Consider the following 20,407-nt stretch of genomic DNA (forward strand, 5'->3'; position numbering starts at 1 on the left):
AATTATATTATAGATTACTTTGCTTGGCTTTTGTTTTTACGGTAAATTTTCCAGAGGGAAATGATTTTCTTTTATTTTTACTCATTTAATTGAAGACATTTGGACTATTGCCAAGTTTTTTTTTATAATATAGCTGTAATAATCATTTCAATTTAATTCATAATCATGTAACATCATTCTCATAATAGTGTTGTAAAAATGTACCAAAGTTCACCAGTTTATTTAATTCATAAAATAATTTAATCCTAAACATCATCATTTTTTGTTTTACCGACAGAGTTTTTCCCCATAAGGATGGGTAAGCGTAATGCAAAGTAAGAGTAACGCTCCTTTCACACGGCACGGTTTCTCCTGTACGAGGAAAAATCGTACGTAAAAATATGTGTTGATGACATTTTAATGACAATACTGAGGACATTTTAATAGTGGCGCGAAAAATCCCATGAGATCTTTCACACAGACAAGACGACGGTTCCTGGCCGTGAAGCATGTCTTCTGCCACTAGAACCGTAGGAGCGTCGTCCCCGTTGAACTGCTTAGTAGCACATTGGAGTAAACAGACCCTTTCAGACAGTTTTCAATCGTGCAGTCGGTTCACATGCGAGTCAATGCTGCTCAGTTCTCAGTGGAAAAATGTATGAAATTGATGCTGAGGTGCTTATATCTTTGATATAATCAAAGCCTATGTTGTGGGACAAGACTGCTGAAGTATTTAAAGATAGGAATGGGAAGAGAAATGCTTGGAGTAAAGCTTGTTTGGCGCTGAAAACAAATTTTGATGTTATCGACAATAAGGAAACAATCTCTCTGATAAGTAAAATAAAAGTTTTTGTTCTTAACAATAAATTTCCTTAACTCGGTGCTGCCTTGCCTACTATCAATAACTAAAGAATACTCTCATTTCTGCTATCCTCACCCTGCTGCCCACTCACTTAGCCCTCCTCAACCTACTGCTTACTGACCACACTCCGTGTCAAACATATAAAACAATAAATAAATAAAAAGATATTTTACTATACAATTAATGAATTGCTTTTGAATATCAATGTTTAGCACTCACACAGACAGGTACATAAATGTATATCGAACTGCGAATGCTAACTGAAGTCATTCGCCGTAAGGGCAAAAACGTGTTATGTGAAAGGAGCGTTACTAAAGAATATACAGCTGTCTGTAAAAAAAAGGACCACTTCCACCAGCTGTTCACGAATACACTCGCAATTCACTACAACCTACCAACCAACAAATTACAAACGGCACTTCTTAACTGTGGTTGGCTAGGTTAGTTATCATTATCAATCCTAAGTTGAAGTTTCATTATTGAGGTTAGGCTATGTAAATCGGAGATAAGATAAGGAACTTGTTCAAACACTTCTTTTTCTGTTCATAAACTGTGTAGTTTTCCACCAACTTTTATATTTGACTTCCTCAGTTCTTACATTGTTCCATAGTTTAATTATGGTAGTTTCCATACATAGTTTTAACTACTTGTGATGATTCAGTATAGCCCATCCTGCTTCCTATTTGAAATCAACAAGTGAGAAAACACCTTGATAGCAGAAGAAATTGTAAGTTAATTATTCGTATGATATTTTTATTACTCCTAGGCTATACTAGAAGCTAAACTTCAACAGTAGGATTCCTAGTTTTTGCCACTTAGCAAGTACATAATTTCAAAATTTATACAAAATAGAACTTGCATAACTTACCTATTATTATTATTATTATTTCTCGGGGAGACTGTAATAAGCGGCCTACACTCGTTCTTTCATTGCTATTATCGAACAATTCAGTATATTATCCAACTTTGAAGTATGTAAAAATTGTACACAATAAGAGTTATAATAAATTACTGTATAACAAGAAGAATCTCGTACATTACAATGTTAAATACACAAATTTTACAATAACATTACAAAACCAACTATGGTCTAGACTTAGATATCAAAGAAACCTTACAATATTTTATAAGTTGCCCAGCTTGATATCAATAAATAAAAGTCTCTTTGCTAGTTGCTCCTGCATTATTAGGTATGATTGCTGTGTATTGTTATAAATTATTGCATAATGTCTTCCTTGTGTTATCTGTATCATTACTAGTTTTGTTATGTTATTAGTATTTGTTATGTTATTACTAGGATTGTTGTTACCACAGTTATTAGTCATTGTATGCCATCTTGTAGTTTATCCTTAGTTAAGTAAACTCATGTATAAATGGTGGAACCGTTGGAAATAAATAAATAAATAAGTAACCCCTTTGGTGAAATGGAGGAAAGAATTCTCCCCATGTGTTACCAAGAGCCAAATCCACATGTTGAGGCTACTTAAACAAATTTTGTCACTTGTGAGAAATATCTTATATTTCCTCATATTCATCGCTATTTTCAGTCTCAAAATATTAGTTACTTCTTGTTGTTTATTAACCCTTTGAGTGCCGCAGCGTCTACATAGTAGATGTTGTGAAATGTGCTTAAATTGCCGGCATCTACCCAGTAGACGATTTGTATTTAATTAATATCACATATAATTCATTTTTGTTTTGACAAATAACTTATTTCACGGCAATCTACAAGTTTCGAACAATCGATTGTGATTGATTTTTTATTGTTCACCGCCTCCTTGTAGTTATTTGCCATCAGAAACAAACAGATGACGCAATAGTTGGTCAGCTGCTACTTGTTGCCATTAACTACACAGTTTGGTTCGTTGGGTGTTTACGTTGTGCTAGTTTCGTGTGTTTATGCTGAAAACTGTTGTTATTGCTATTCTGCAATTGTGTTCAGTAAAACTTACAATGCATTTATAAACTTCTTTTTTCGTGTTTATTTGTTTAGTGATGTATATTTTATTGTTGGATTGGTGATGAAGTAAAACGCAAGTTCCAATCAAACTATTGATTTTAGGTGAAGTAAGGTTATATTGTAGGCCTGTGTATATTTGTATATACTTTTTATATAATTAGTATTTTACAGTCGTCTTACTGCATTGAGTGAAATAGAATAGTTATAATATTGTTTCTAAACTTTTGACAAACTTGAACAAAAATTGCTTTTTGTTGTATTTTGTATATATTGCAGTATCTGGTTAAATATTACTGTAACACACCATATTATGCATGATTTTTGTTCAGTTTTTCATGCTCTTTCATATGGTATAGCTAAAAGAAAATTTTAAAAAAAAATCTATATGTAATTTTTTGGTTCAAACTTGAAATGTATTTTTTTCATTTTTTAGTTTTTTGTTATAACCAATATTCTTTTTTTGTAAATAAAAATAAAATTATAATATTATATGGAAAAAATACCTTGTTTTATAACTCACAAACTATAAAAAAAATTATTCAAATCGGTTGAATAGTTTTTTTTAATACAGTTTTTTCCCCACACGATTGCAAAACAGAAGGAAATGCTCTGGCAATTTATGCGTATGACTTGGGAAATGCTGTGGCACTCAAAGGGTTAAATAACTAATAAGCTGAAATCGTTACGACAAAATATTATTATTGAATTTTAGTATGAAATCATGTGGAATACCAAACATTTGTACAGTAACCAAACTAAAATTTCATAATCAGCTCTGTGTAAAAATAGTTACCATTGGTAACCTCCAAGCTCAGGGAGTTAGCCAATTTCCCATGATCCCATTTTTTGGGGAAATTTTGTAAGTGTATTCCTATATCCAATAGTAAATATATGATAATATACATTTTACCCCCACCCAACTACCTATCCTTAGGGTGGGGGTTGTACATATGTCCCTTTTATACATGTTGTCCAATCTAAATTTTTTCAAAAATGTGTTTTAGTGTCATTAAGTTCATGTTAACTACTTCCAAAAAGTTTTCATATGGAGGGGGGAAGGAGGTACCATAACCCTTCTGTTACAAATTTCCGATTTTGATCAATTTTTTTTCTAAAACATTTGTATTGACGTTTACTTTCTAGGAAACTCACCAAGAATTTTTCATCTCCCAATTTACTTTTTAGAAGTTAGAAAGTCCTGAGTAAGGTAAGATTCAAGCTCCTTGTAATTTAGCATAATAATCCGTTATAACCTGCTTAGAAAAAAAAACGAAATTTTAATTATTTACCTACTTTGTTGTGGAAATTGTATGTATATCCATTTAGGATAACGTTGAATCAGTCAGGATAACAACTTTGAACCACAACCACTCTCTAGGTTAAAATGTTTTGTTGTAAAGTAATTAGACTTTTCATTCCAACATTAATTTTGAGCTTGCAGAGCTGCCCAGTGTGATCTAAAAGGGAGTTATGAACAATACTAGTTAACATCAATTTTGTCCAAGTCCAAATCGTTGCATACTACATCTATTGAAGTAGTAGTGGTTGAGGTTATCCTAGTTGGAGGCAGATGTTGTCTGGAGTCCTTATGTGATGTTGAAAGTAACTATCATATCAATTATTCTAATATTTTCTCTTAATTGTGTTAAACTATTAACATTTAGGTCACCTAGAATACAGATTTCACAGTTATTGTTTGGTATTCCTTTAGTGCACAAACCATCTGCATGATAGAATCCTCCACTGAGGTAGAGGGTGGTGCTATTAACACCAAGCACATACAGGGTGACAATTAAGTCTGGAACCTCTTTTTTAATTTTTGAACCACAATAGAAAGAAATACCAAAGTTCACACGTGCTTACCGGTGATAGTAACGCACACATCTGCCCAATTACCGACCAGATAATCCCTTTGGGGGACGGTCCACAAGGAGTCAGACAAAATTCTTAAATAGCAGTATAGGTCAAGTTTGGTATCAAATTAAAGGTCTTACTTAGCAGAGTACAATGCCGCAAACCGGACTTCAAAAGGTGGATTCATTCAGTAGTTATAGCTATTTGAATTTTAAAACAATTGAACAATGTAAATTATTAAGTATTACAAGTAAACACCAATTTTTAAGTACCTGTGATCAAAGTAAGTGTTCAAAATGTTCCCCTCCCATCCCCATAATTTGATTTCCTATAATACCTGCCCACGTTAAGTTTCTGTGGATGCTGTGTATGACTCAATCTGCCACTTTCACTTTCTAACTGTAGTTGTGTTATTGGTAATAATTATTGATCCCTGGCTTCGATTACTACATTGTCAGATGATGGGAGGGGAACATTTTGAACACTTACTTTGATCACAGGTACTTAAAAATTGGTGTTTACTTGTAATACTTAATAATTTACATTGTTCAATTGTTTTAAAATTCAAATAGCTATAACTACTGAATGAATCCACCTTTTGAAGTCCGGTTTGCGGCATTGTACTCTGCTAAGTAAGACCTTTAATTTGATACCAAACTTGACCTATGCTGCTATTTAAGAATTTTGTCTGACTCCTTGTGGACCGTCCCCCAAAGGGATTATCTGGTCGGTAATTGGGCAGATGTGTGCGTTACTATCACCAGTAAGCACGTGTGAGTGTGAACTTTGTATTTCTTTCTATTGTGGTTCAAAAATTAAAAAAGAGGTTCCAGACTTAATTGTCACCCTGTATAAGGTTTCCTTCTTGCTTATACATATTTTTATAACTGCCATTTCACATACAACCTCAAATCTGTGCATCTATGAAAGGATACTATCAACTCATTAGCGAGGTTGACTTGCTTGAATACAGTTGTACCCCCTTTGTCATAGTTTTCCCAGCAATAAGCAGCAATTAGAACATGGTGGTTCAATGTTGAAGTATTTAGGTTGTGTTTTGTGAGTACAAATATGTCTGGCTTGTTTATACCCTGAAAGTGAGTTAATATGTTAATCTCGTTACTCAATCTGTCCGTATTCTGGTAAAGTGCTACTAGTTTATTTACTATTTTTAATTTGAGATTGTTTCGTGTCTGGATTTTACTGTTACACTTTGTTCTAAAATGTTTTTAAAATGTTATGAGCAATAAATTGTGTATCAAGGGAAGTGAAGGTGAGTTCTTGAGACAGAGAAGCAGAAGTAAGAGTTTTAATCATCATTATGGAGGGGAAGCTTGTAAAGGAGGAAGTTGTGTTAGATCTTGGCTTTTGTACAATTTGGAGGATATTATGGTAGTATGTATGTTAAGTGTTTGTAAAAGAGAAGCTTTTCTTCATCCAAGTCAAATAGTTAGTATTCAATAACTTGCTCAGTTAAATATTTTAATTCAAGCTCCTAATCTTTGTGTCCGCCTTTAAGATCGATTAATTTACAAGTAGTCTAATAATTGTCAATGGTATGAAAGTCTCTTTAGCATTTAATCTTCTTGGAATACTAACATCTCTCTGAGCCCAGTTCTTAGTGTCTGAGTGGCCTTTCACAATGACTTTAAGTAAACCCTAATAGACACAACTGTATTTAAGCATAAAATACTATTTCCTAAGTTAAAATTGTCTTAATATTTTAAAATCTCTTGTCAAATAAAATAGACTATAGGGAAGTATTTTTTGTCTCAAGTTTAGCAATCCTTCAGAGTAAATAAAGGCCTATATAGATATTCAAAAATATGTGTCCTATTAATAAAGGTTTTTATCCACATAAAAAAGTGTTGTTGTACAATTATTTTCCTATTTGTAGATTTTTATCTTTATAACGTTTGGTAAAATTATAAATTGCAATTATGTGTATCAGGCTATATGTGGTTGTAATGTAAAGAAGAACATGATAAAACATATGACATAGGCTTAATTTGATGGAAGACAAATGTTTTCTATTTTTCATCTCATGTTATTTATGAAACTTAGTGCTGGAATAAGCCATAACTTTGTAATATAACTACGCAAGTTTAAATTTTGTTAGTATTGTTTAGGTTTTATTTGATTGGTTGCTTGATGTCACAAAATATTTTTCAAATTGTGTAAAAAAGTGTATTTGTCCCCCTAAAATAATTTAATCTCTCTGTCTTATTTCATGTTTTTCATTTTTTGTTTCCCTTAACAAATAATCAGTTAATTTTAAAAAGAATCTCTACCTAGATCTACTTAGTAAAATATAATATGTTGATAGCAAAATATTTTTCAAGATAAATTGATTTTCATATCTAACATAATTATTTCAGTTTCATATATCCAAGTCCTACAAATGGCAGCGTTATCAGAAACTCAGCCTGAAGAAGACTTAAACAATTTAGTGTGTGAAGCTCGCAATACAGTGATTGTTACTGGGTTTGGACCATTTCAAAACCACAACATCAATGCAAGCTGGGAAGCTGTGCGTCTCCTGCCTTCCACTGGGATAGAGAGTGACCTTAATATATGTCTTGTAACAGAGCAAATTCCTGTATCATACGACGATGTTGGGACAAAAATTCCTAAACTGTGGGATAGTTACAAACCATTGGTGAGTCAATGTTTAGAATAAAATTCTGATTTAGACTTGAATATTGGCTACTGTAGATTTGGTACTAATCGGTTGTTGTCTAGTTAGCGTATGCACTTATGATCAACAATAGGCTTGTAATAGGCTTTTAATTAATAATTTGATTAGTCTGAATTTTACTTTAAATGTTAATATTTTTAATATGTCTGAATAATGTTACTAAGCTTTTTTCATCATGTAGAAAATTATTTTTTCCTATTTGAATTTTAATAAAGAAAAACATCTAAATGCAATTGATTTTTTTTGTTAATACGATTTTTTGTTAAATTTATATAAAAAAAACAAAGAATATAATATAAAAAAAGTTTATGTGGTTTTATTTTCACAGCACTCTATTGAAAATTGAAAATATATTTTATCGTTGAATACTATGCATCCAAATACTTTTTGGATTTTATCGTTAAGTATATACTTTTAAAAATTTTAATGGTAAATTTCAATAATGTTCAACAAAATACTATAAAGCTTTTTGATGTATTTTAAGTATATCTTTAAAATGATCCATCTTTCATAACTATTTATTGAGTATATTTCTTAGTTTAATGGTTTTGTTTTTGAGAATATTTACAATTTCAGTTGGTTGTGCATGTGGGGGTTTCTCATCTTGCCCGAAAAATAACACTAGAGCAAGCAGCGCAGAAGTCTGGGTATGACAGGCAAGACATCTATGGGCAAACACCTGCCTGTAATGAGTGTTGTGTTGGATCCACACCCTTGATACGATCTGGTCTGGACATTAACCAGCTGAGCAATACGATTAACTCTACCTCCGAGACTGTACAGACATGTTTATCAGACGACGCTGGCAGGTAAGTCTTGATATAGTACCAGAGTCTTTAAAATTTTAACTTATTCTAAATCTGAATGTTACGTAAAAGCAGTCTGCTTGTACCTGATATAAAATTGAAAGGGTTAATTGTAATAAAACATTAACAAATAAATATTACCAATTTTGCTTCATAATTTAAAGATAATTTATCTGCATAATTTTAAGTTTATGCAAAGTGTCCTTGGGAGATTAAAAGAAGAAAAAGTTGACTCCAGCAGTTGCTACTTATGCTACAGTACAGCTCAAACCAGGAATTCCCTAAATTCGGACTCCATATAAAATTATCTTGGTGGTCATAGAGTTCCAGCAATGAAACTTTCTAAGACGTATTTAATCTTAGCTAAAAACAAAGGCTACACATCATTGAAATTAAATCAGAGATTCTTTATTTTTAGATTCAAAGTTATTATGATCCACAGTCTTATTACGTCGATGTCTAATTTATGTCACAACCAAATCTTGTAAAAATAATGAAAATTGTAAACAATTATGTAAAATAAATAAGAAATAAACATATTTAAAACTTATTAGTAAGAAGATAAGAGTACCAAACACACAAAGCAAAAATAGCGAAACAATATTTATATTAAAGTACACTAGAATCTCGTTTAGCAAAATTTATTAGGATTGGTAATTTGGTTAGATGAAAATTAAGTTAATACTTATACAAATTAATCTATTTTATAATGAAAACGCATGTGAGCCAGCAGACAAATAATAGTATAAACTAAATCCATACTGATGTGCTTATGAGAGCTATGTATTTACTGCACTTTATCATACAGTTGTTATTTATCAATGTACATATAAAAGAAGCAAATACAAGTTTTTTTTTCATCAAGTGGATTTGCTTAACCTGGTCTGTGTTTACTTGGATTAATTTTGATTGGGTTTTTGTTAATCAAGATTCTATTATATTATTGACGGCCATTGAACAAAACTCGTATTAGTTTTTATAAAAACCGCAGTAAGTCCAGTAAAAATCTATAAAAAATTCCTAAATAGATCATATCTGGAAAAATTATTCTAGCTATATAAACATTTGTACCAAGCATAAAATATTGTTAAACATTTTGTTGAGAAACATGCACTCCAATAACTCCACTACCTGCATGTAGCAAAAAAAGAAAAAAATAGTAAAAAACTACTCCATACTTTTGTTCAAAGAAATACCTCATCAATGAGTTGAAAAGCCAAGAACACCTTTGTTTGTTTCAATGAAATAAGGACAAGAGTTTCATAGTTGATGGAACTTTAAGGGACCCGGCCCGAACGGTTTTCTCCATATAACTCAATAGTAACATAAGGAACATTTTCTCAGTCATCTTTAAAGTTACATTTTTACAATTTTTACCATAGTTTCTATGCTTACTTACACACCTTTTAACATGGGCTTTTTTATTAATTTCAATTTGAAGTGGAATTATAAATTTTTTTTTGTATATTTTTCAAATAAAATTCAATTTTTTTACATTTAAGCTATAACAACTAAAAATATATTGGTTATATTGAAAATTCCCTCTGTCTAAATGTGTATTGGGACCTAATAAACAAGTTCTGAAAGTTTCATAAGGATATCTCAAGTAGATCCTGAGAAAATGTTCCTTATATGTAAAAAAAATGCAAGTTTCGGTAAATTCGGAAAAAACTATAATAAACTTACATTTGTGATGTTAAGACTTACTTCTAAAACATTCCAGCTTCATATTGTTGCTTATCTTGATACTGGTCTTCTAATTTCTTAGTCTGCAACCTCTTCATCCTCCTAGCTTTCCTTTCATAGTCGGTTATAGCTTTATCAGCCGCATAAACTCTCGCCGCATCCAAGGCCTTCATCGTTGAGATCATATGACAACCAGGTCTTATCTTCATACAGTCAAAAAACTTGACACTTTGTTACTATTCCTAGGTTGAATGAGGCTATGGCATCATAAACCCCAAGTTCCAATGTGTCAATACCTACAAAACTTTTTTTTGGAATACGGCTCCAGATCACGTTGTTTAGGCTCTCGTTAACGTTCTGCGTATTTCCGTGAGTACACTTTTTTAACAAATTCTCATCTGAGAGATCTCTAAAAATTGGTTTAATTTCTGTCATAATTGCAGATGGTAAGCTATTTGTATGATCATATTTTTCATTTGTAATGAGGGATCTATTATATTTGCACCAGGTTGTCTCTTCTTTTTGGACATAGCCCATGCTGAGGCGTCTCATTAGTTGATAGTTTTATGGAAAAAAATTGCCCATATGGCTTTCTTCATCTCTGTGACAGATGATACATTCTTTCTAATGGCCTGGCCATAATAGGATTGTAACACATCAATAACTGAGTCTGTTAGTCTATTTTTACCACCAATTGGTTTTTCCGTCTGATAATTTTTGTTTGCCCAGTTTACTTTTCAGTTTTTCGCAGTCTGGACCCTATCCGCTTTTTGAATGTGGCCTACACATTCAAGTTTGGTAATCTCTATACCATTGTATGGGTCTAATCTAACCACTGAACCAAAAGCTGCACTATCTCCATCGCCAAGAAATTTAGTGTAATTGTATATTGTATTTTTCTTTGGAGCGGCCAAAAAAGAGTTTGTACTCCTGCGACTTCCATTCCCCCACTGCTTCCACTGTAGTTAGCCTTACAGTTGACGTTGTGGCTGTTTTTTATCTAAGCACAAGCAATGTTTTGACAAAATCGCAACGTCTAAACAACCTTACCCGTGTCAACAGAAGTGCAAGTGACAACGCCATTGAGTGACTGATGACCTCTCTTCTGCCACGTTCCATCAAATGCTGCGGTCAAATCGCGATTTTCATTTTCCAATTCTGCACTGTTTTCCTCTACAGCTTCTGCTACGGCTAACTTCATGCTTTTTTCAGCTATTTCTTTCATTGCAGTTTTTATTATTTTTTTAGTTTTACTATTTTTTACTGAAGGATTGGGTAAGTTCATGACCCCACATAGCATACGCGCAGATGCAGGCCCTTTACCAATAGAGCGTAGGCCATAGGCTAACCTCAAGTTTATTTCAAATGCCTGCTCTTGTTTCCCCAGCAAAATCAACAGTACACTTATTTGAATTATAAAAAAAAGCTTCGTACTCACATCTGTTACACATAAGTGACATTTTAGAAGCGAGGCCAAATTGTCTACCAACTTTCCGTATACTCCATAGATCCTTGAGTACAATGTTTACACAATGTATTTTCCAATAATGCTGAAGATAGCAATGATAGATCTACTACTTCATTTCCATAATCAGAACTGTCCTTCAAATATAGTAAAATCAGAGTCTGACAGTTTCTTTTTGATGCACTAATCTTAGGACTAGGCCTAGAACTACAACTTGGGTTTCACTTACTTTTTGCTTTTTACCATTCTGAACATCATTACTGTCACTAGCTGAATCAACTGCCTTTCGTTTACAAACAGGCCCTCTCTTTTTTAAATACTTTATTAGAAAACCTCGGCATTTTCAATACAAACACTATTTACTAATCACAATTTCACTTCACAAAACTCAAGCAAACATAACCAACAACACTAAACAGTAACATAAACAAAACACAAGTCACAATAAAATGCATTTAGCAGAATGCAGCATCTGTAAAAGCTGCCACAGCCATTACAATAATAAGCTTCAGATCACAATAGGTGTACTATAACAAAGACAATAAGTTTACAATAACAAACTTCAAGCAGTAGCCTGAGAGTCACAGGAAAATATACTAAAAGTTGCTTGTCGAGAATTTTTTTAAAAACTTGTCATAAATAAACTAATAGAGGTATCATATAACATGTATATATTTTTGAAATCAGAATTAACTGAAGATTAATAAAATAATATTATTAAAAAAACCGATTTTTTTGATATTTTTTTGGACACTGTCCCCTTAATGATTTATAATACGCTGATGAAGAACTATAGAGTATGTGTACAAAGCAATAAATTAAGTTTGCCTTTGTTGCCACAATCAAGAAAATCTGTTAAAAAGAGTATATTTATAGCCGTTGTAATTTACTCTGGTCTTTGCATTTTTTTGTTCGATAGTCGATTTTTTTGTTACCTTTATTTGAGAACCTTATACACTTTTATTCTTTTTAAATTTTTCAATATACTCTCCTGCGTGATCTACACAATTTTGCCACCGATTTGAAAGTTTCAGTATTCTCTGGTCATAGAAAGTTTGAGGGCGAGTTGTAAGCCAATTGCACACGTGCTCCATATATATATATATATATATACAATTTATGGCTGTCCAAAACATAATATACAAAAAAAGGTATATTCTTAAGCTAGTTTTCTAAATAATAACAATTCAAATTAAAACAATTGCTCATTACACTGGCCTGCACAGATTTGGAAGAATCTGTGTGCCCCTAGTTCCAACTACTGATTTAGTTATGTTTCCAAAGACTTGTTCCTAGTTACAATACAATCAATAACTTAAGTACTTTTTTTGTAATCATCCTTGCTAACAGTCTCCGTTTTGTAGTCTTCCACAAGGTTTTTCAGAACCCGCCTAGAACAATATTAGTGGTAAATATGCCTTTTTCACCATAATTTATTGCATCAAACTTTATAAAATTTAGGAGAATGTTCAAAACACTCCGAAAACATAAAACTATGGTGTTCATAAACATTATCATTATTTCTCTTTACTAGTTCAGTAGTGACCGGCTAAGTACTGTAAACATTGATAGAGCTATTTTTGAAATTATTGCACTATTGCATCACTTGGTTTATATTTATTATTTCTTTTCCATAAACATCACAGAGTTGCCAATAATTTTCAGTTTGACAGTGGTTTTTACTCCACCAAAAACCGTATTTCTCACACACCTTCTCGCACACCTCAAAAATGGTTAGATTTTGTATTGCAGTAAACATTTAAAATGTCTCTGAAAGAAAATTGTGAGAGACAAATCCCACACAATATCAAGATGGTGGCTCTAGCCTTGCCCATCACTCCATTTCGCCAAATGTCTCTTACTTTCTGCACAGTTCTTTTGTATGTATAAAGATGTATTATAAGATTATTTATAAACCCTCCTGAGTTCCAGGCAGTTGGTCAGAAGTACTATACTTACTTTAATGACAAATTGTTTCCTCAAGCCCGGTGAGACTCCTTTGTTATTAATAGATTAGCATCACTTCACAGGTGAATTTTGGCTATGAATGCTTTATCATTTCTCTGCCCCCAACATTGTCAAGTTCATTACATAAAGGGATGTAAATATCTGGAAGTGTGAGTTGTGTGGTTAATAGTTGATTCAGTATAATCTTAAAATAAAATTGATTAATTTAGAATTGTGGGACACCTTGTTTGCGACACATATAGTTTATACATTGGTAGTCCTGTAAGTTTTATGATTATTATCTCAAAACTAATTTCTCATATTATTACATGTATTCCAAAGATAACTTTTTAAAGTTGGATTATTCTTGTTTCTTTTCAGGTACCTTTGTGAGTACATATACTACACATCTCTCAGTATAGACAAAACAAGATCAATTTTCGTGCATGTGCCACCTCTGGATCAGCCTTACTCAGCGCAGCAACTGGCTGAGGGGTTGGCAGCAATTGTGAGGTGTTTGGTGCAACAGTTGCGTGACCCACAGTTAGATAAAGTTGCAATATCCTAGCAGGGTACCTGAAAGCTAGGTCTACAACTAGCAAAGATCTTAAGAAATTTTAGTGATAATCCTAGTTTTAACGGTTAAATATCTGTGGTAAAGTTGTTTTGAAGACATTGCAAAAAGTTTATAACACAGTGCAACTAGTTTTACCAGTTAAAGAGGAAGACATCAAGTAAGTAAAGTATCTGTTCTTAGTTTATTGTTAAATAATGGAAGCGATAACAGGGTTACGGACATTTACTATCATTTAAAAGTGTAACAAAGCAAATGTAGTAAACTTGGGTATTATAGCTTTTTAACAATACTACGAGACACAATTAATCTATAGTTTGATAACTAAGCCAAATATCAAGAACCTTGTCTAATCAAAAACTACCTAGTATAGTGTCAGCATTAAATTAGTAGCCTAGCAGATAAGGAGATATCCAAGTGATTTTTACAATTTCTAGCCACTATTATCCTTTCATTTAGCCTAACTAAATAACAAGGGGGAAATAGAACAGACAATATAACAGAATTACAGACATTTGCCATCATTAACTGTTAAAAATAACATCTTACATTTAGTCTCACAAATGCACATGGTCTTTTGGTAATTGAATTAATATGATTTAACTGGGAGCAGCACCAATCAACAAGAACATAACTTGGAATTCTTATTATTATAGTTCATATTGAGGCTGATAGATGGCAGGCACTCTTAGTTACACAGCTGGTTACTACAACAAAGTGAGTTTTACATATTCACGGAGTAGCCATGAGCACTTGGTCTGTGGAAACGTATGTATACTTTTACTAAAGTCAAGGGACACAGGGAGTGGTTTCAGTCGGAGATAAAAAAAATTCTCAACCTTTAGGCTAATACTCCAATAAATACAGTAATTAAATTACACTTGGAAAACTAGAATTTTATGAATTTAGACATTTAATATTGATAACTAATCATTATGTCTTTTATTAGTCTAATATGCGAAAGTATACGATTGAGGGTATTATTATTATTATTGAAAAGTTTTATTATAAAAATTTATACTATTGCAAAAATATGTTACAACATAGTTTATTGTCATAGATAAATATTTATTAGATAAATCAAAATAAACTTCATGTTCTTTTCATCTTAAAACAAACTTAAAATACAAAAATATTTCACTAGTAATTACCAAATTATATATTTTCATGAAATGCAGTGTATGATATATAGTTTATTTTATTTTTTAATATAATTTACTGAAATCTTTTACCAAACTTCCATAAGATTATTGTTTTTAAATATTGTATTTTTATTGTATTTGTTTTGTTTTCGTGTTTAGGAAAATAATCAAATATATTACAGCCCAAACGCATGCATGTATTTAATTACAGTTTAGTTATTAAAAGATAACAATTTATTCATATATGAAGATAATAATGATAATAGCGTTCAAATTGGATATTATGAATGAATTAGGAAAATGTAAGCTTAGGCATTAATAATTTTGTTTAGTTATTAAAATCCCTTAGTGATTATGACATATGACAATTCACTGTAAAGAAACTAAACAAAAATGTAAAAAACTCAATACGTTATTCAACTGGCTATCAACGCTGTTGCTTTCATTCATTTCCAAACATGGTAATTTTCAGTAAAGAAATTATATGATATCTTAAACAAACTCAATGTCAAGCGTCAGATAATGCTAGTGAACGTTGCCAGGGTTTGTTGCAACAAGCAAATGTTGCCATTTGTCAGTTAGCAAGTTACTTGGTGCCAACTATAAAACAAGGAAACGTTGCTTGGTGTCAGTTGCAAAAGCTAGAACCATCAACTGGACAATTTTGTCTTTTTCACACTGTTGAATCATTACCAATTCAAAGGCATTTAACAGTTAAAGAATATTACGCTGAATAGATGTTACTAATAAAATTTATATAATCTAATCCCAAACTATTGATTGTCGTAGTTGGTTAACCCGACGTCGGGCGCATCACAAAGTTTTCCTATGGGTTGATATATTTTAGTTGTAAAAAACTAATATACTGCGGGTTACAACCGTGTTAATTGTGTTACTTCACAAGGCTCCTTCCTGGAAGCGATAGGCACAAACCCCATCCTCGTCGCTTCACTAGCATCAGTATTGTTCCAGGAGGACTCTATAAGGGACTGGAGTTTTGCTTAGTTAGTGCTCATTCAAGTACTCAGAATAGTGAGTCATCTTGTGTTCTAGTTCTTGTTTACAATTTATTATGTATTGTGTTCTATTTTAAGAGTGACTAACTATTAGTAAATTTTTTACTAAACATGTATTATGGAAATGGACTTAACTGAGTGTTCTAGGATATCACGATTGTTAGATAGTGTGGAAAGTGAAAGAATTTGACTGTGTCAACTGATGCATTTGTCAGGGAATTATTTGTAAACAGAGATGAAGAAAATGTGGGCATGACTGATGCAGAAGAACTCAGTGATGCTGGTATTGATGAACAAATTGAATACCAACATGATGAAGAATCAATTCCATTAGCTGAAAATTTTGTAATAAGTGATGATGATTTCAATGGCTTACAAACATTGCTCGTGGCAAAACATATGAATTATAACATATTACCAAGAATCAATGGAAAACTTTCTTACATCAGTAAAATACGTGATATGTTATGGAATGTAGAACTTGAGAGACAAGTGCATATACCCAAAAGAAATATTTTGAGAATACGGATGGTTTGTCTAAGTAGATCTGCAAAAAATATCCAAATGCCATTTTAAGTGTGGCCAAAAATATTTACAGATCAAATTATAAACTCAATAATAGAAAGCACAAATATTTGGATTGACTAGAACAAAGATACATTTATTGGAGGAAGAGATGTACAGCCAACAACTTTTCAAAAAATAAAAGCTACCATCGGTATTATGTATATAGCTGGTGTAATGAGAAATTCTTATTGAAGACCTCTGAGCTCAAGTTAGAACTGTATTGAATTATTTTAATGTATGATTTCCATAAAAAGATTTTGCTTAGGATGATGTGTTTTGATGACATGACGAAAACAACTAGACAACCTGGCTGCTTTTTTTGACCAGGTCATGGGTAACTGTCAAGAAGATTTTGTAGTAAGCCAATTCGTCAAAATATTAAAATCATTTCAGGGGCGATGTGGATTTCGCATGTATATGAAAAAAAGCCTGTGAAATACGGGATCAAAATGTATACTTTGGTTTGTGCAAAAACATTGTATATGCATAATCTTTAAGTTTATGCTGCAAAACAACCAGAAGTTCCAGAAGTTGACAACTCAGGAAAAGAAGTAATTAGTCTTGCAGAACCATTATCTGGCACAGGATGCAATACCATGATATAGTTTCTTCATGTCTATTCCCCTATGTTGTGAACTGCTGAATGATCATCGGTTGACACTAGTTGGAACTTGAGAAAAAATAAACAATAAGTTCCTAGTGTGTTTCCTGATGTAAAACATCGACCGGTAAGATCCTCAAACTTTGCATTCAGAAAGGAATGTATTGTACAATGGTATCTTATAAGGCAAAGAGAAACAAAGATGTTCTCCTCTTGTCATCTATAATGCACTATAATGACACTAACTTGAACAAAATTCGCGAACATATGGAAAACCCAAAATAATTTTATTTTACAATAGAAGTAAAAGAAGGGTGGATACTGTTGATAACTACGAAGAAAGTTGCAGTACTGCAAGAATAACAAGATGGTGGCCAATTATACTGTTTTATTCTTTGCTTGACATTGGAGCACTCAATGCATTAATCATCCTAAAATAGAACCTTGACAATCCAACCATTAAAAAGAAAAATTTTATCAATAATCTGGCAAAAGGTTTATGCATGGAATATGCTCAGTCAGGGCTTTCAGTCCGAAGTCTTCTTTTGAACATAAAACAAAATCTGTCAAATAATAACTTTCAATATGAACATAACCTCATCAACCTCCAACAGAAGATTGGATATCTTCAGGAAGGTGCATGCGTTAGTTGTGGATCACGAAAGAATCGGCCATCAAAGACATTTTAATGTGTCGTGAACACTTTGCACCTGCCTCTTGTTTCCAATGCCTAGCATCAGAAGACATTACTGAAGAATTGCAAGTGAGCGCTGACGTTGACATTCAGTGATCTTAGGCTTTGTGTAACCAATATTTGAATATTTGTTTTATTTTCGGTAACCAATAGCGCAGTGTAGCGGGTACAATTGGTATCGCAAGATAACCAGATCAAGCAACGTCAAGCTTGGCTGCTGCTTGGATGGGTGACAACTGAGCGATCCTCCCCTTGCAAGCAGCCCGCCTATCCGGTCACTGGTGGTGGTTCGGAAGTCACCTTTAAGCCGTTGGTCCGTAGGTTGTGTTAGAGAGGGCTTCTTATCCGTAACTTCGCCTGGTAAAATAAAACATCTTTAATTTACTTTATTTGACACTGAAAAGGCAATTTAGTTTCCATTTACACTGTAATTCTTTACATTTAGATTTAGCTATAAGAAAGTAATTTTAAAAATGTCTCAAAAATCAAGTGTTTTCTTTACAACATTGTTATTGTTAAAACGCTTTACATATTGCAACATTTAGGCATATTTATTTTCTTCTATAAATTGCATAATATTTTATGTATAACTATTGCATCTTAAACATTATACTTTCCAATAAATTATAATAATACACAATGCTTTCATGTTTTTCATTAGCAGTTATATCTTGGAACATATTTGTTTACATTTTAATATTGAGTCTCATTGTACCTACTATTTACTTTTAATTTACTTGTATTAGAAGACGATTACAAATCAAAATAATAAAACTTATGAAAGGCAATACTTTAACATAAAATTGGAAATAATTTTTTTAAATCTAAATATATATATATATGAGAAATAATTTAACATGCATCTCAAAATTGAAATAAAAGATAATGTAAATAGATAATTTAGCTGCTTTATTTTGACACCTGGAAAGAACTGCATGAGCGCCCGATCACTTTTTAAAATTAGACTGGAATGACGCCGGGTTAAGGGTTTTTTCGTAGATTTTACCAAAGGGACAACAGGGTGCTTTATAACTTTTAATTTAATGGTGTAAGATATTATTTAGTAAGTAAACATATTATATCTATAATAAACTATTATTTACAAGTATATTATCCTCCTTATAAATTGTCTGTGTTATTATTGAAGTATATTATCTTGTTTACTAGTTTAATGTTACGTTTTAATGATGTCTATTTTGATTTGTTTTGTTTTATAAACATATTACTAAAATCTTGTGAAGCCAGTAGAGATGATGGAAAATTTGTTCTTCTTTTGTTACTTGTACTTTTAAGTAGTGGCAATTACTGGATTTCAATAGAGAACAGTTGTCATGCAATATGGTCAATACGTAGACCGGGTTTTTTCGGACAATTTTTCTGAGGCCCAGGCCAGTCCTGCCATGCTGGTAAGGAGACAGGTATATGACGGGCCCCAGCAAAATATCTTTTCCGGGACCCATCAAAGCTGAGTACGGCCCTGCATGTAATTGACCTACTCTAATACTATTTGTGCCCATAACAAGTACATAAGATTTATAAAATTAAGATTACTTATAACAAAGTTCTCCATAAAATCTCAAAATCATTCGTAATTTCATTTGAAAACAATCAGAATATTTCACCTTTAAACTCCGCTGGAACCCAGCAGAAAAATAAACTGAAAACTACATATGATTTCAGTTAATAATAGGATACAGTCGAAAGTATTCTCTAGTATGAAAGAAGCTGCTTGGTTTAGTCATGTCAAAGTATTGTGGTAGACAAAACACAAATTTAATAACCAATGTTGGATTTATACCTGGTGATGGCATCTTTATGCTGAAAGTATTTGTTAACTAAATTAAAAATGATTGCACAATTTGTGTTGTTTGTCTAACACAATAATTATTTCCAATTAAGAAGAGCTCCTCCTTTAATTGACTGTTAAAGTATGTTAATGAATCCATTACCGTAATATTATTCAGGGTGTAAGTTACTCAGATTTTGTGTAGTTTGTACATTGGTTATCAGTGGTAGCATAGATATCTTCCTTACAGACTGAATAGTTATACTGCTGTCATTGTGTCCTATGTACTTATTTGTAAATAATTAATCTAACATTAACACTATCGACCCTGGTATTTGGATAGCTAAAAAGGATTAGTACCTTGTAAAAAATAGATTACTGATAATAAATTATTTTTGTATCTCAGCTACTATGAAAGTGATAAAATATTAATTGTTAATTATATTATTAATAATTAATTTAACACTTTAAAAATAAAAATATATTTTTAGACCTTGTTAACTCGAAAATCTGTTTTTTCATCCCTCTCCTTCTATAAACATTTTATCATACTTGTTCATGTATTCATATACTTGTAAAATTCGTAATTTTTATCAAAATTTCTTCAATGTTAAATTCTACATAATATAAATGAATATAAGCTATGTACATATATATAATTGTTTTAACTTGTTCACACATTTTTGTAGTTAGCTCAAGAGTTTTATAGAAGTTATAAAACTCTCGAGAGGACTAAAAAAAGTACAATCATAATTTTATTGAAAAATCTG

General features: G+C 31.9%; 1 protein-coding gene across 2 annotated transcripts; it reads left to right on the forward strand.

Moving 5' to 3' along the window:
• Positions 1–1,210: 1,210 nt before the first annotated feature.
• LOC124355181 (pyroglutamyl-peptidase 1) lies at positions 1,211–15,402 on the forward strand. Of its 2 annotated transcripts, none has more exons than XM_046806183.1 (4): positions 1,211–1,281; positions 7,034–7,314; positions 7,930–8,162; positions 13,639–15,402. In XM_046806183.1, exons 2-4 carry the CDS (start codon positions 7,057–7,059, stop codon positions 13,823–13,825), a joined length of 678 nt encoding a protein of 225 aa, XP_046662139.1. In that variant the 5' UTR covers positions 1,211–1,281; positions 7,034–7,056; the 3' UTR covers positions 13,826–15,402. The 2 variants fall into 2 exon arrangements, with proteins under 2 accessions (XP_046662139.1, XP_046662138.1); XM_046806182.1 differs by having other exon boundaries at positions 1,215–1,568.
• Positions 15,403–20,407: the final 5,005 nt, after the last annotated feature.

The sequence above is a fragment of the Homalodisca vitripennis genome, chromosome 2, assembly GCF_021130785.1.
Source record: "Homalodisca vitripennis isolate AUS2020 chromosome 2, UT_GWSS_2.1, whole genome shotgun sequence".
In the NCBI taxonomy this organism is placed as follows: Eukaryota; Metazoa; Arthropoda; class Insecta; order Hemiptera; family Cicadellidae; genus Homalodisca; species Homalodisca vitripennis.